This window comes from Nycticebus coucang, chromosome 3 (genome assembly GCF_027406575.1).
Source record: "Nycticebus coucang isolate mNycCou1 chromosome 3, mNycCou1.pri, whole genome shotgun sequence".
Taxonomy (NCBI): Eukaryota; Metazoa; Chordata; class Mammalia; order Primates; family Lorisidae; genus Nycticebus; species Nycticebus coucang.
Window position 1 is genome coordinate 58,249,522 of NC_069782.1, and position 18,309 is coordinate 58,267,830.

Genomic DNA, 18,309 nt, shown 5'->3' on the forward strand with positions numbered 1-18,309 from the left:
AAGCATCCTTCCATGGTGATGCCAACCAGGTATCCTAAGATTCCTTAGTAAATGTTTGCATACGAGGTGGGTGTTTTACTATAATTTCATCTGGAGGGGAAACTGAAGACAGTACATATCGCTCAGTCTCCTGCCTAACTGTCTTATCATTTTATTCACATGTTTTCTTGTATCTTTGCACCCATACACAAGCATCTCTCATCTACAGTGTGTACCATGGCCAGGACCATTCTCGTCCTGAGTAATGATCATTCTCGTCAGCCTCTTCTAAAGCAGAAGGACCATTATAAAATTCTCTGACATTTACTAGCAGTCCCGTGTTTGCAGGGAGCAAAAAGGTTGCTAAGATTCAACCTACCTTTCCATTCCTGGTTCTTGATGCATCTGTTTTTAAATTAAATCATAACTGTGTACATTAATGCATTTATGGGGTATAATGTGCTGATTTGATATACAGTGTGAAACGCTTACAACAAACTGATTAACGTAACCATCACCTCCCTTATTTGTTGTGGTAAGACATTTATATGCTACTCTTAATAGTTTTGAAATGTACCATTTCATTGTGCACATTATATGAGGTCCCACCAAATGCCCTCCCTCCTCCCTCCTCCCGCCTCCCCCTCCCTTCTTCTTTCCCTCCTCTTCCCTCCTTCTTTCTGACTATAGTTGTGTTTTATCATTTGTATGAATGTGTAGGTGAGATTATATATTGGCCTCATAATAGTACTGAGTACACTGGATACTTTTTTTGCATTCTTGAGATACTTTGCTAAAAAGAATATATTCCAGTTCCATCCAGGTAAACATAAAAGATGTGAAGTCTTTGTATTATCTTTGTTTCCTGGCTCTGCAGTCTCCTGGGATCCTAAAGCTGCCTCCTTAGTCTGTTTCTTTTTATAAAATTATCAGATGTTTTTAGCTAATCAGACCAGTAAAGATGGTGTAATTTTTTTAAATGACCACTCCTTAATCCTTTCCAGCATTTATGGTGTTGACCCTCTGCTATTTAAGTCTCAGCTTTTTTAAAAGCAGCAAAACATCATACATAGAAAAGGATTTTATATCCCTTTCCAGTAGGTCTTCTTCACGTCCAAAGATGTCGTTACTGTCTGGTGATGTTCCATGTGCTGCTCTGGAAAGCACACCGATTAAGGTCTTGTACTCCCGTCTCTTTCATCAGATTCATCAACAATATGAAACTCAGAAACCAATCAGCTGTGTCAGAATTCCTCCTCATGGAGGTGACAAAGGATCGAGAACTGCAGCCCGTCCTCTTCATCCTGTTCCTGGGCATGTACCTGGTCACTGTCCTGGGAAACCTTCTCATCATCCTGGCCATCATCTCTGACTGCCACCTCCACACCCCCATGTACTTCTTTCTGTCCAGTCTGTCTTGCACTGACATTTGTTTAAGCACAACCACGATTTCAAAGATGCTGGCAAGCATCCAGACACAGAGTCGGAGCATCCCTTACACAGGCTGCCTCACCCAGATGGGCTTTGTCCTGGTCTTTGCAAGTTGGGAAAGTTTTCTTCTTGGCATAATGGCCTATGACCGCTATGTGGCCATCTGTCACCCTCTGAGATACACAGTCATCATGAGCCCTGCCCTCTGTGGCCTGCTGCTCTCACTCTCCCTGTCCATTTGCACAGCAGATGCCCTGCTCCACACTCTGATGGTGCTGAAGCTATCCTTCTGCACAGACTTCAAAATCCCTCTTTTCTTCTGTGAAGTTGTTCAGGTAATCAAGCTGGCGTGCTCTGACACCTTCATCAATGACTTTCTGATATATTTTGCAACTTGCACCTTAGGTGGTATTCCTCTGTCTGGAATCCTTTTTTCTTATGCTCAGATAGCCTCCTCTGTTTTGACAATGCCATCATTGGGCAGAAAGTATAAAGCCTTTTCCACCTGTGGGTCTCACCTCTTAGTTGTTTCCCTGTTCTACGGGACAGGTTTGGGGGTGTACATCAGTTCTGCAGTTTCTGACTCTTCAAGGAGGATTGCAGTGGCTTCGGTGATGTACACAGTGGTCACTCCCGTATTGAACCCCTTCATCTACAGCCTGAGGAACAGGGACATGAAGAGAGCCCTGAGTGAACTCATTGGTAGGGTACCTTCTCTTCTGCAATTGTATTTTCTGCTTTGGATTGGAGTTTAAAAATGATTCAAAATGATATAAATACTGGTGAGCCAGAATGCCACAAAATGGGCAAGTAAATTTTAACTTGGGGTTGAAACTTCACTGGCTCTTTGTATAGCTTTGTAGTTTTATAAAAATAAGTTCTAAGTTGGGCATGAAGGCTCACACCTGTAATCCTGGCACTCTGGGAGGCCAAGGTAGTTGGATTGCTTGAGCTCAGGAGTTCAAGACCAGCCTGAGCAAGAGTGAGACCCCGTCTCTACTTAAAATAGAAAAACTAGCCAAGGGGCAACACCTGTAGCTCAGTGGGTAGGGTGCCGGCCCCATATACCAAGGGTGGCAGGTTCAAACCCAGCCCTGGCCAAACTTCAACAAAAAATAGCCAGGTGTTGTGGTGGGTGCCTGTAGTCCCAGCTACTCAGGAGGCTGAGACAAGAGAATCGCCTAAGCCCAAGAGCTGGAGGTTGCTGTGAGCTGTGACAGCATGGCACTCTACCAAGGATGACAAAGTGAGACTGTCTCTAAAAAAAAAAGAAAGAAAGAAAGAAAACCACAACAACAATAAAAACAAAAAAAGCGAAAATATGTTCCCCAAGGTGACTGAGTGAGACTCTGTCTCAGGAAAAAAAAAAAAAGAAAACCACAACAATAAAAACAAAACAAAAATGTGTTCTGTAAGTTCAGTTTCCTTGGTTGGGGTCCATAGAAGATGAACCTGAGACAAGGGTGATAGTGATGTTGTTGTAATGTTCTCAGGTAAACGGACTAGTTGCAGAAGTTGGATAAGTCAGGGGAAGGATACAAACCAGGCTGGGATCATAGCAGGTATTCAATTCTGCCTCATCCCGTGGTGATAGCCGTAAGAATTGCACCCCAGATGTAAGTTCGTATAAAATACGGGAGATAATCTTTTGTACCCCAGTTCAGCAGTTCTCAAATTTGGTCTCTGGTGAACTGTCACTTGTGTAGGGCCTCCTCAGTATCATTAACACTCAGTGTCACCATCTAAAACATTAATGAGATTGTACCAGTGGTTTGAGATGTTTATGAGACATTTGTACTTGATTGGCAAGAATGCCTTTTTTTCTTTTTCTTTCTTTTTTTTTTTTTTTTTTTGAGACTGAGTCTCACTTTGTCACCCTCAGTAGAGTGCCGTGGCGTCATACCTCACAGCAACCTCAAATGCTTGGGCTTAAGTGATTCTCTTGCCTCAGCCTCCCAAGTAGCTGGGACTACAGGTGTCCCCCACAATGCCTGACTATTTTTAGAGATGGGGTCTCACTCTGGCTCAGGCTGGTCTCAAAACTGTGAATTCAGGCAATCCACCTGCCACAGACTCCCAGAGTGTTGGGATTGATTACAGGCATGTGCCACCACGCCCTGTTGCAGTTGTTCTTGTTAGCTGGCCCCAGGCTGGGCTAGAACCTGCCAGCTTCAGTGTATGTGGCTAGTGCCATAACCATTGTGCTATGGGAGCCGAGCCAGAAACCCTTTGTTTCTAATAAAAGAAAGACTATATTTAATAGTTTACAAACAATAAGGAGAATTATCTTTTATTACAAGGACTTCAGAGGCAGGAACATACAGGAAAATCCATTTAATCCTCCTTTATTCCAGGATGGCTTCCCTCATAGATTCCTCTTGCTTCACAGGTGCAGAAATCTCCCACCCAGACATGATGTCAAGAGACAGAAATCTGACTTTCCTTCCCTCAGGTCTATTGAAATTTACAGTGCATGAGTCGTACAAAACATAGCCCTTCTGATATCATTACTGGATTACATATCCCCTTATTCTAATTCCTAGTTTGGGAGAAATGATTACTGTAAGAGCCACATGGAGCGTAATTCCTATTGTGCAGTCCACCCAATAAACAGTATATACACTTAGTAAAATGTCTGCAATTTAGTTAAGTACTCCATAAAATTTATCTGGTATTATTTGGTTCCATATTTTACCTATATTCACAATCTTAAAAACCTATAGTCTTATGTATTTTTTTTTACATTCTTCAACAACTAAATTTGTTTTCTTTAATTGTTACATTTATCAGGTGCCTTTTCTGGTCTGAGTAATATTAAAGATATAAATACTTACAAGGGCAGGGCAAAAGTTGTTAATCTTCCAGTGTCTTATTTGCCTTAAAATCTCAGTGGTTGATTTGTAAGAATGTGTGTGAGTTTTCACTTTTTTCAATCATCTTATCTTGATATGTTTCTTATTCATCTCTGGTCGAGTCCACATAGAGAATCATAGTTGAATAAAATTAATTATCATTGTTGTCTTAGAGGATTGGCTGCAAAACTTCTCAATGTATCATCTCTGTATCATCTCACCCACAAATCATCTCTGTGGGTGAGAGGTTAAAACAATAGTGTTCTCAAAAGTAAATGAAATAATCAGTGAGAGAGACTTCTATTGTGGTTAATATTGGAGGTTGACGAGGTGGCATTATTTTCAGCACCGGATCTAGGAAGTAGCTCCTTCCTGGCACCCAGCCCATCTTCCAGTGCAGATTTCTTCTAGTGATGCCTGTGCAGCACCTTCAGAGACGCTGCCTGGTGCCTCAGCACATGTCTTCACCCAAGAGCTAATGACTTTGAATCTCTGGAGAGATTTGTAGTTTGTGAGATTCTTATTTTTTTTAATTCATTCTCTCTGTCTCTCTCTTTGAGACAAAGTCTCACTTTGTTTCCCTGGGCTACAGTGTCATGGCATTATCATATAGCTTACAGCAATCTCAAACTCCTAGGCTCAAGTGATCCTCCAGCCTCAGCCTCAGCTGGGACTATAGGTGCTGGCCATTATGCCCAGCTGGCTTTTCTATTTCTTTTATTAGAGACGAGGTTTCACTCTTGCTCAGACTGGTATCAAACTCCTGAGCTTAAGGGATCCATCCACTTAGGCCTCCCAGGGTGCTAAGATTACAGGCATGAGCCACCACACCCAGCCACTTTATAATATTCTGATGACCTCTGAAGTCTGATATGCATGACTTTAATATTAGAAGATTGGGAGGATGTATTTACATAGCAACATGGTAATCCTTTCCTCAATTTTACCTGTATTAATGTATACAGAGTAGTGCATCTGTGGTTCTGGAAGGAAGTAACATAATAATAATAGATAAATCTATCCAGGGGCTACATTTAGTAAAGCAATGCCATCACCATAGAATCTCCCTAAAGAGTCTCTTATATCACTTTGTCCTTTCACTGGCAAACGCCAGCCTGAAATCCATATTTATCATTTTCTATGATGTTCTAGTAGGATGAATTTTGTAAAATTGCCATATCAAACTAGCGATAGGATTGATTGTTATTGTCTTGCTGTGCATGTGCATGTTTCCATTCAATATATAATTTGCTTCTCATATTTATGACAAGTTTGATCTTAATGTATACATTTATGAAAATTTATGGATGGCTCAGTGCCATAGCTCAGAGAGTAGGGTACTGGCCACGTACATGGAGGGTTGTGGCTTCGAACCTGGCCTGAGCCTGCTAAACAACAATGAAACTATAACAAAAAAATAACCAGGCAAGGGAACAAGATGGTGGCCAAGTAACAGTTTCCCTGCAACTGGGCACAGTTAGTCTAGGGAGATAAGAATCCAGGCATCTCTGGCTGGTGGGATCTGCCTATAATCATCCCTTTGAGGATACAGGGAGTCAGCAAGGGACTTATGGACCCCAAGAGGAGGACAAAAACAGTGGAAAACTGGCAAGTGGTTGTGTGTGTTCAATCGACCTAATCCCGCCGGCAACTGTAAGTACAAGCAGCAGTGAGACTGCAAACTGGAAAGGCCTTACCTGTGAACTGTTTCAGTATTTTGGGACTTGGCACTCAGTTGAACTGCCTTGGGGAGAGCTTGAGCAGGAGTGCAGAGACTTTGGGCATTGTCTAGGGCCCCAGACTGAGCCGCAGAACCAGACGGAGCTAATAGTATTTCACTGTGGGCCACAGGGTGCTATTGTGAGAGAACTGCCCCACCAAGCTCTGCCCTCAGGGTCACAGAGCAAGGATCAGGCAGGAGCTACTAACCTATTGACTGAGCAACCTAAAGGCATGGACTGAACTGCCATACATCCTTAACCTTCAGGGGCAGAGTGAGACTAGTTTTGGCACACTGGAGCCTTGGGCTGTTGCCCTTAGTAGAGTGCCGTGGCATCACAGCTCATAGCAACCTCAAACTCCTGGGCTTGGCAACGCCTGGACCTCAATAAGAGCTGCACCATGACCAGTGACCAGCAACCCACACCCACAGGGCCTCCGCATGCACTGAGGGAAATACAAGAGCCGCACAACCCCATGTCCTCCCTCCTGTAGCCTCCCTGCCTCCACACCAGCCCGCTCAACTGGCCAGGGACACTGGTAGTGGTATGCCCTCTGGAGCCCTCCCTGCCTCTGTGCAGAGCCCCTCTCCTGGCCAGAGACTGCTGGAGCCTTGGGCTCTCTGTGCCAAAGTCACTGGGCACCAGGCACTCCCAGAACTGTGTGCTCCACCTCCCACCCTGTTGCTGGATCCGGGTGTGTCACATGCCGGAGCTGCTTCCACAATGAGAACTCCCTAGCTGGGGCAGCCTAAGAGGAACTACACAGGGTCACTCCCTACAAAGATCCAGCAACAACAGAGTGATCCCGCTGGGGTCTGATCTTGGATAGACACCTCTCCAACTCTGAGGACAGCCAGAGGAAATGGTGAAAAACAATCATGAGGTGAAATCAACAGAAAAACTCTGGCAATATGAATAATCAGAGTAGATCAACTCCCCCAAGGATCAACAGGGCAGACACAGCACAAGATCCCATACACAAACAAATAGCTGAGATGTCAGAAATCGAATTCAGAATCTGGAGAGCAAATAAGATCGAATTAGAATTCCAAGCAGTAACCCAAAAGATATCTCAAGAATTCGATGAATTCAAAGACCAAATGACCAAAGATTTTGACACATTGAGACAAGAAGTTGCAGCCCTCAAAGATCTGAGAAACACAGTAGAATCCCTCAGTAACAGAATGGAGCAAGCAGAAGAAAGGATTTCTGGCACTGATGACAAAACTTTCGAACACTCCCAAAATCTCAAAGAGGAAGAGAAATAGAGGGCAAAAACAGATCACTTTCTCAGAAAGCTCTGGGATAATTCGAAGAAAACCAATATTCATCTTATAGGGATCCCCAAAAGTGACGAAGTGGCTTCACAAGGCACAAAGTCTATTCTCCATGAGATTATGAAGGAGAACTTTCCAGACATGCCAACAGATTCTGAAATTCAGATAGCAGACAGTTTCAGAACTCCAGCATGACTCAACCAAAATAAGACATCCCCCAGACACATCATAATTTCACTAAAGTAAATATGAAGAAGAAAATTCTGAAAGTAGCCAGACGAAAGAAAACCATCACCTACAAGGGCAAGAATATTAGAATAACTGCAGATCTCTCTGCTGAAACCTTTCAAGCTAGAAGAGGATGGTCACCGACTTTTAATCTCCTAAAACAAAATAACTTTCAACCCAGTATCCTGTACCCAGCTAAACTGAGTTTCATTTATGATGGAGAAATTAAATACTTCAATGACATTCACATGTTGAAGAAATTTGCCCTAACTAAACCAGCTCTCCAGGATATTCCCAGACCTATCCTCCATAAAGACCAGCATAATCCTCCACCAAAAAAGTAAATCCACCCAGAAAATTTTGATCAAATTCCAACTTCCACAGTCACAAAAGGATTAAAAATGTCCACCAGACTCTCGAAAGGCTTATCAATATTCTCAATTAATGAAAATGGTTTAAATTGCCATCTAAAGAGGCACAGGTTGGCTGACTGGATACAAAAACTCAAGCCAGATATCTGCTGCATACAAGAATTTCATCTTACATTAAAAGACTAATATACACTCAAGGTGAAGGGATGGTCATCTATATTCCAGGCAAATAGAAAGCAGAAAAAAGCAGGTGTTCCAATCCTATTCGCAGATACAATAGGCTTTAAAACAAACAAAATAAGGAAGGATAAGGATGGACACTTCATATTTGTTAAAGGTAATACTCCATATGTTGAGATCTCAATTATTAATATTTATGCACCCAACCAGAATGCACCTCAATTTATAAGAGAAACTAACAGACATGAGCAACTTGACTTCCTCCAGTTCCGTAGTAGTTGGACATTTTAACACCCCTTTAGCAGTGCTGGATAGATCCTCCAAAAAAGAAGCTAAGCAAAGAAATTTTAGATTTAAACTTAACCATTCAACATCTAGACTTAACAGACATCTATAGAACATTTCATCCCAACAAAACTGAATACACATTCTTCTCATCAGCCCATGGAACATACTCCAAAATTGACCACATCCTAGGCCACAAATCTAACCTCAGCAAATTTAAAAACATAGAAATTATTCCTCACATCTTCTCAGAGGATCACGGAATAAAAGTTGAACTCAATAACAACAGGAACCTGCATACCCATACAAAAACATGGAAGCTAAACAACCTTATGCTGAAAGATAGATGGGTTATAGATGAGATTAAGAAGGAAATCACCAAATTTTTGGAACAAAACAACAACTAAGACATGAATTATCAGAACCTCTGGGATACTGCAAAGGCAGTCCTAAGAGGGAAATTTATAGCACTGCAAGCCTTCCTCAAGAAAATAAAAAGAAAGGAAGTTAATAACTTAATGGGACATCTCAAGCAACTGGAGAAGGAAGAACACTCCAACCCCAAACCCAGCAGAAGAAAAGAAATAACCAAAATCAGAGCAGAATTAAATACAACTGAAAACAAAAGAATGATACAACAGATTAATAAATCCAAAAGTTGGTTTTTTAAAAAGATCAATGAAATAGTTAAACCTTTGGCCAACCCTACCAGGAAAAAATGAGAAAAATCTCCAATTTCATCAATCAGAAATGGAAAAAAAAAGAGTAAAATCTCTAATTTCATCAGTCAGAAATAACAACAGACCCCTCAGAAATTCAAAAAATCCTTAATGAATACTACTAGAAACTCTACTTTCACAAATATGAAAATCTGAAAGAAATCGACCAATACTTGGAAGTCCGCCACCTACCAAGACTTAGCCAGAATGAAGTGGAAATGTTGAACAGGCCTATATCAAGTTCTGAAATAGCATCAACTATACAAAATCTCCCTAAAAAGAAAAGCCCAGGACCAGATGGCTTTATGTCAGAATTCTAACAAACATTTGAAGAAGAACTAGTACCTATATTACTAATCCTCTTCCAAAATACAGAAAAAGAAGGAATATTACCCAACATATCCTACAAAGCAAATATAACCTTGATCCCCAAACCACAGAGAGACCCAACAAGATTATAGACCAATATCACTAATGAATATTGATGCAAAAATACTTAATAAGATCCTAACAAACAGAATCCAACAACACATCAAAAAAATTATACACCACGACCAAGTGGGATTATCCCAGGGTCTCAAGGCTGGTTCAATATACGTAAATCTATAAATGTAATTCAGCACATAAACAAACTAAAAAATAAGGACCATATGATTCTTTCAATTGATGCAGAAAAAGCTTTTGACAATATCCACTATCCCTTCATGATCAGAACACTTATGAAAATTGGTATAGAAGGGACATTTCTTAAATGAATAAAGGCCATCTACAGCAAACCCACAGCCAATATCATATTGAATGGAGTTAAATTTAAATCCTTTCCATTTAGATCAGGAACCAGGCAAGGTTGCCCATTGTCTCCATTCCTCTTTAACATTGTAATGGAAGTTTTAGCCATTGCAATTAGGGAAGAAAAGGCAATCAAGGGTATCTGCATAGGGTCAGAAGAGATCAAACTTTCACTCTTCGCAGATGATATGATCGTATATCTGGAAAACACTAGGGATTCTACTACAAAACTTTTAGAAGTGATCAAGAAATACAGCAATGTCTCAGTCTACAAAATCAACACCCATAAATCTGTAGCCTTTATATATATACCAACAAGAACCAAGCCGAAAAAATAGTCAAGGACTCTATTCCTTTCACAGTAGTGCCAAAGAAGATGAAATATTGGGGAGTATACCTAACAAAGGACATGAAAGATCTCTACAAAGAGAATTATGAAACTTTAAGAAAACAAATAGCTGAAGATGCTAACAAATGGAAAAACATACCATGCTCATGGCTGGGAACAATCAACATTGTGAAAATGTCTAAATGACCCAAAGCAATATATAATTTAAATGCAATTCCTATTAAAACTCCATTGTTGTATTTTAAAGATCTTGAAAAAATAATACTTTGTTTTATATGGAATCAGAAAAAAACTCGAATAGCCAAAACATTACTCAACAATAAAAAGAAAGCAGGAGGAATCATGCTACCAGACCTGAGACTATACTATAAATCGATAGTGATCAAAACAGCATGGTATCAGCACAAAAACAGAGAAGTAGATGTCTGGAACGGAATAGAGAACCAGGAGATGAACCCAGCTACTTACCATTATTTGATCTTTGACAAGCCAATTTAAAACATTCAGTGCAGAAAAGATTCCCTATAAAACAAATGGTGCTGGTAAACTTGCTGGCAACCTGTAGAAGATTAAAACTGGTCCCACATCTTTCACCATTAACTAAGATAGACCCTCACTGGATAAAAGATTTAAACTTAATACGTGAAACTATAAAAATACTTGAAGAAAGTGCAGGGAAAACTCTTGAAGGAATCAGCCTGGGTGAATATTTAATGAGGAGACCCCAGGTAATTGAAGCAGTATCAAAAATACACTACTGGGACCTGATCAAACTAAAAAGCTTCTGCACAGCCAAGAACATAGTGAGTAAAGCAAGCAGACAGCCCTCAGAATGGGAGAAAATATTTGCAGGTTATACCTCCAATAAAGGTCTAATAACCAGAATCCACATAGAACTCAAACATATTAGCAAGAAAATAACACGTGATCCCATCTCAGGGTGGGCAAGGGACTTGAAGAGAAACTTCTCTAAAGAAGACAGACGCACAATCTACAAACACATGAAAAAAAGCTCATCATCCTTAATCATCAGAGAAATGCAAATCAAAACTACTTTGAGATATCACCTAACCCCAGTAAGAGTAGCCCACATAACAAAATCCCAATACCAGAAATGTTGTCGTGGATGTGGACAAAAGGGCACACTTCTACACTGCTGGTGGGAATGCACACTAATATGTTCCTTCTGGAAGGATGTTTGGAGAACACTTACAGACCTAAAAATAGACCTGCCATTCGATCCTATAATTCCTTTACTAGGTTTATACCCAGAAGACCAAAAATCACAATATAACAAAGACATCTGTACCAGAATGTTTATTGCAGCCCAATTCATAATTGCTAAGTCATGGAAGAAGCCCAAGTGCCCATCAACCCACGAATGGACTAGTAAGTTGTGGTACATGTATACCATGGAATATTATGGAGCCTTAAAGAAAGATGGAGACTTTACTTCTTTCATGTTTACATGGATGGAGCTGCAACATATTCTTCTTAGCAAATTATCTCATGAATGGAAGAAAAAGTTTCCAATGTACTCAGCCCTACTATGTAGCTAAATTATAGCTTTCACATGAAGGCTATAACCCAACTATAGCACCAGACTATGGGGAAAGGACAAAGGAAGGGGAAGGGAGGGGGAAGGTTAGGGTGGAGGGAGGGTAATGGGTGGGGCCACATCTACAGTGCATCATAGAATGGTTACAGGTGAAACTTACTAAATGCAGAATACAAATGTCCATATACAATAACTAAGAAAATGCCCTGAAGGCTATGTTGAACAGTTTGATGAGAATATTTCAGATTGTATATGAAACCAACACATTGTACCCCTCAATTGCACTAATGTGCACAGCTATGATTTAACAATAAAAAAAAAATTAAAAATAATAATAATAACCAGGCATTGTTGCGGGCACCTGTAATCCCAGCTACTTGGGAAGTTCAGGCAAGAGAATCGGTTAAACTCAAGAGTTTGAGGTTGCTGTGAGCTGTGACACTATAGCACTCTACCAAGGGCCCACATAGTGAAACTGTCTCAAGAAAAACAAAGAAAAAAAAAGCATATTTATGGAATGTTGGATCTTAATGTATACATTTATGATAATTTGTGGAAAGTCTAATCCTACTGTATGCATTTTTCATGTTAATTCTTTTCTCAGTATGGCACTTTTGTTTGTTTGGTTTCTTTCAGGTTTTTGGCCAGGGCTGGGTTTGAACCCGCCACCTCCAGCATATGGGGCCGGCGCCCTACTGCTTTGAGCCACAGGTGCCACCCCTGTATGGCACTTTTGGCATTAAATCATGTTGTTTGGTATAACGGTGATTAATTCACTTTCAATGCTGTATATTTTCACATCATGTATAGTGACTTTTCAGCTTTGATGTCTTTTCTAATGCTTATGTAAATTTTGCTTGTGTTTGTTTTTATGTCATTATAAACAAATGTGTTTGAATATTCCATGTTTGTCTTCTGATAGAAATGAGAGAGAGGAGGGGAGAGACAAGATGGCGGACTGAAGCCAGCTTTCCACAGAGGCTCCCGTCCAGAAGGAAAGTTAAGGGACAAAAATTTAGTAAGTATCCTGGTGGATTAGAGCTGCACCAAGAGAGAAGGTTGAAGAATGCACATCACCGCTGTGGCAAGCTGTGATCACAAGGATGCAAACAAAAGGTACAAAATCCATCACCAAGTGGACGGGAGTCCCCCTCCCCCATGAGACCGGCTCAAGAGCCCCACAGTTAAACAAACGGGCAAAAATTAAAGGTCCTCCCACTATACTTCACAGGAGAGACCTTCAAAAACTGGACCTACCTCCCCTACTAGGGTGGCATGGTGTTCTCCTGACAGGCATAAAACTGTATGAAACTTTAAATATCTTTTGCCGGCAACCCTGAACTCCCAACACTCCCCCCCCCACACTGAGGTCTGGAGGCCTGTCCCCCAGGAGTTTGGATTCTTGGGTGATTTATCAAGGAGAGTGGACAGTCCCCGAGCTGCAAATGGTCAGCACTGACTCTGAGACACTCGAGCGAGGAGAGGGCACTCAGCTGAGGGGGAGTCACGCCTCGGAGGCACTTCCCTGTGGCGTGGTGCAGCAGCCCTCCTTGGGCAACAATACGGCCAGGCATAAAACTGAGTAAAACTGTAGCTTATCCGTTTCCAGCACTGAGCTCCCAGCACTCGGCCCAACTCTCACTCGGGGGTCTGGGGGTCTGACCCCAGGGGTCCGGATTCTTGGGAGATCTCTTGAGGGGTGTGGACAGAGCATAAACTGCAGCTGGTCAGTGCTGACTCTGGGGCGCGAGACAGAGGAGAATAGGGTCGGCTCATTGCCGACACCAGAGCGGCAGTTCCTGGAGGCAGATCAACAGCCGTTTTTCTTTAACAGCAAAATGGCTCACTTCTGGATATTCTGAAGCCACACCCCCTGTCTCCCTGGGCAACCAGAGGAGGCCACCAGTGAGCAAAGGATTTATATGACACTGTTCACAAACCTGGGAAGCTTCCAGGGCAGGGCCGACTCAGAGAGGTAATTGGATACAAACCTCCGGCAGCAAAGACGTTTGAACTCAGAACAGCCTGTCTTCTGCAGGCGATTTTAGCAGAAACAGAGACAGAATCCTGCAAAGTTGTCTGTTCTGTTCTGTTCTGTTAGCAACATCAATCAGGGATGGGGCTAAGCCTGAGTGAACACCTCCCTCCCACCACCTGCATCAATCACTCAAAGATGTCAGGCCCCATCTACTCCTGCAAGATAGCAGCAGACTGCAGGGGCCTGGAAGACTTCCTTGCAATTCAGGCAGGTGCAAACCCCTGGAGTATCTGTTCACTATAGGCAACTGGGTTAACCATCTGCAGAGATACCAGTGACTGGGTCCGACGGAGGGGCAGAGTGGAGAGACATCAACCTTCCCAACTGATCTATTTGCTAGGTGGCTCCTCCTGACTCCACGCAGCACTGGAGTAAGCCATATCAGAGTAGTCACCAGACCCTGGTGATCCAGTTCCCAGAGACCTCTTGAACTCTCCCACCCGAGACAGGTGCTGATTGAGACAATCGATTTAGACCTTTTGAATTGAACTAAGAGACTGAGGACTTTTCAGGTGGTGCCCTGGGTATGCGATTGTAAGAAGGTTTGATTTTCCTTTTCCAATTGGTGCCAGAGGTAGGTGGGCGGGGTGACTTAATTGCTGGTTTTTCCACACAGCTGAGACTTCAAGCCAGAGTAAATGTTACAATAGGATCAAACAGAAACCAGCTGAAAACAACAGAACCACATAGCCCCACCACACAAGACAGGGCCCCAGTTTCTCAGGCCACAACACTGTTCAGGCCCTTGATAAAGGCCCAGGGGAAAAATCAAAGGGAGTAAAATAACCATGGGGTGGAATCAGCGGAAAAACTCTGGTAACATGAATAACCAGAATAGATCAACCCCCCTCAAGAAAAGATACGGCAGATGTGATTGAAGATCCCATTCATAAACAACTGGTTGAGATGTCAGAAATCGAATTCAGAATTTGGATTGCAGACAAGATTAATAAAATGGAATTAGGAATTCGAGGAGAAATTCAAAAGTTGTCTCAAGAATTTAACGAATTTAAAGACAAAACCACCAAAGACTTAGACACACTGAAGCAAGAATTTGCAGCCCTCAAAGATATGAAAAATACAGTAGAATCTCTCAGCAACAGAATGAAGCAACCAGAAGAAAGGATTTCTCACATTGAAGATAAAGTCTTCAAACACTCCCAATCTCTCAAAGAGGAAAAGAAATGGAGAGCAAAAACAGATCATTCTCTCAGAGAACTCTGGGATAATTTGAAGAAGAGCAATATACAAATAATTGGAATTTCTGAGAATGATGAAGTGGCCTTGATGGGCACAGAGGCCCTTCTGCATAAAATTATTAAAGAAAATTTTCCAGACATGCATAGAGAATCTGAAATTCAGATAGCAGACAGCTTCAGAACCCCAGAACAATTCAACCCCAATAAGTCATCCCCCAGACATATCATAATTAGCCTCACTAAACTTAATATGAAGGAGAAGATTCTCAAAGCAGCCCGATGAAAGAAAACCATTACATACAAAGGAAAGACTATTAGAATAACTGCAGATCTCTCTGCTGAAACTTTTCAAGCCAGAAGAGGGTGGTCATCGACTTTTAATCTCCTAAAGCAAAAAAACTTTCAACCCAGGATCTTGTATCCAGCTAAACTGCATTTCATTTATGATGGAGAAATTAAATACTTCAATGACATTCATATGTTGAAAAAATTTACAACAAGTAAACCAGCTCTTCAGGATATTCTCAGACCTATCCCGCACAATGACCAAGCCAATCCTATACCACAAAAGTAAACTCACTCAGAAACTTCGGATCAAACTCCAACTTCCACACTGGCGAAAGGATTAAAAATGTCCACTGGAACTTAGAAAAACTCGATACCCAAAATTCCACCAGACTTATCAATACTCTCCATTAATGTGAACGGCTTAAACTGTCCTCTAAAGAGGCATAGGTTAGCTGACTGGATACAAAAACTCAAGCCAGATATTTGTTGCATACAAGAGTCACATCTTAACTTAAAAGACAAATACTGACTTAGGGTGAAATGATGGTCATCCATATTTCAGGCAAATGGTAATCAGAAAAAAAGCAGGTGTTGCAATATTATTTGCAGATACAGTAGGCTTTAAACCAACAAAAGTAAGGAAGGACAAGAATGGTCACTTCATATTTGTTAAGGGTAATACTCAACATGATGAGATCTCAATTATTAATATCTATGCACCCAACCAGAATGCACCTCAATTTATAAGAGAAACTCGAACAGACATGAGCAACTTGATTTCCTCCAACTCCATAATATTCAGAGATTTCAACACTCCTTTGGCAGTGTTGGATCGATCCTCCAGCAAGAAGTTGAGCAAAGAAATCTTAGATTTAAACCTAACCATCCAACATCTGGATTTAGCAGACATCTACAGAACATTTCATGCCAACAAAATTGAATACACATACTTCTTTCTCATCAGCCCACAGAACTTACTCCAAAATTGATCACATTTTAGGTCACAAGTCTAACCTCAGTAAATTTAAAGGAATAGAAGTTATTCCTTGCATCTTCTCGGACCATAATGGAATAAAACTTGAGCTGACTAACAACAGGAATCTGCATACTCATACAAAAACATGGAAGTTAAATAACCTTATGCTGAATGATAGGGTAAGAGATGAGTTAGCCCCAATTTTTGGAACAAAACAACAATGAAGACACAAACTATCAGAACCTCTGGGACACCGCAAAGGCAGTTCTAAGAGGGAAATTTATAGCACTGCAAGCCTTCCTCAAGAGAACGGAAAGAGAGGAAGTTAACAACTTAATGGGACATCTCAAGCAACTGGAAAAGGAAGAACATTCCAACCCTAAACCCAGTAAAATAAAGGAAATAACCAAAATTAGGGCAGAATTAAATGAAATTGAAAACAAAAGAATAATACAACAGATCAATAAATCAAAAAGCTGGTTTATTGAAAAGGTCAACAAAATAGATAAAACTCTGGCCAACCTAATCAGGAAAAAAAGAGTAAAATCTCTAATATCATCAATCAGAAACAACAAAGACGAAATAACAACAGACTCCTCAGAAATCCAGAAAATCCTTAATGAATATTACAAGAAACTTTATTCTCAGAAATTTGAAAATCTGAAGGAAATTGACTGATACTTGGAAGCATGTCACTTTCCAAGTCTCAGCCAGAATCAAGTGGAAATACTGAACAGGCCCATATCAAGTTCGGAAATAGCATCAACTATACAAAACCTCCCTAAAAAGAAAAGCTCAGGACCAGATGGTTTCTCGTCAGAATTCTACCAAACCTTTAAAGAGGAATTAGTACTTATATTACCCAACTTGTTCCAAAAGGTAGAAAAAGAAGGAAGACTACCCAACACGTTCTATGAAGCAAATATCACCCTGATCCCCAAACCAGGAAAAGACCCAACAAGAAAAGAAAATTATACGCCAATATCACTAATGAATATAGATGCAAAAATATTCAACAAGATCCTAACAAACAGAAACCAGCAACACATCAAACAAATTATACATCATGACCAAGTCGGTTTTATCCCAGGGTCTCTAGGCTGGTTCAATATACGTAAATCTATAAATGTAATTCAGCAGATAAATAAATTAAAAAACAAAGACCATATGATTCTCTGAATCAATGCAAAAAAAGCTTTTGATAATATCCAGCATCCCTTCATGATCAGAACACTCAAGAAAGTTGGTATAGAAGGGACTTTTCTTAAACTGATAGAGACCATCTACAGCAAACCCACAGCCAATATCATATTGAATGGAGTTAAATTGGAATCATTTCCACTCAGATCAGGAACCAGACATTGTCTCCATTGCTCTTTAACATTGTAATGGAAGTTTTAGCCACTGCAATTAGGGAAGAAAAGGCGATCAAGGGTATCCATATAGGGTCAGAAGAGATCAATCTTTCACTCCTCGCAGATGATATGATTGTGTATCTGGAAAACACTAGGGACTCTACTACAAAACTCCTAGAAGTGATCAAGGAATACAGCAGCGTCTCAGGTTACAAAATCAACATCTATAAATCGGTAGCCTTTATATACACCAACAATAGTAAAGTTGAAAAAGCAGTTAAGGACTCTATCCCATTCACAGTACTGCCAAAGAAGATGAAATATTTGGGAATTTACCTAACAAAAGACGTGAAAGATCTCTATAAAGAGAACTATTAAACTCTAAGAAAAGAAATAGCTGAAAATATTGACAAATGGAAAAACATACCATGCTCATGGCTGGGAAGAATCAACATTATTAAAAAGTCCATACTACCCAAAGCAATATATAATTTCAAGGCACTCACTATTAAAGCTCCGCTGTCATACTTTAAAGATCTTGAAAAACAATACTTCATTTTATATGGAATCAGAAAAAACCTCGAATAGCCAAGACATTACTCAGAAATAAAAACAAAACAGGAGGAATCACACTACCAGACCTCAGACTTTACTACAAATCGATAGTGATCAAAACAGCATAGTACTGGCACAAAAACAGAGAAGTAGATATCT

General features: G+C 40.7%; 1 protein-coding gene across 1 annotated transcript; it reads left to right on the plus strand.

The window, feature by feature from the left end:
- The first annotated feature begins 1,196 nt into the window (after positions 1–1,196).
- On the plus strand, positions 1,197–2,165 carry LOC128580952 (olfactory receptor 7G2-like). Its single transcript, XM_053583422.1, has one exon. The coding sequence runs from the start codon at positions 1,197–1,199 to the stop codon at positions 2,163–2,165; it is 969 nt and encodes a 322-aa protein (XP_053439397.1).
- Positions 2,166–18,309: the final 16,144 nt, after the last annotated feature.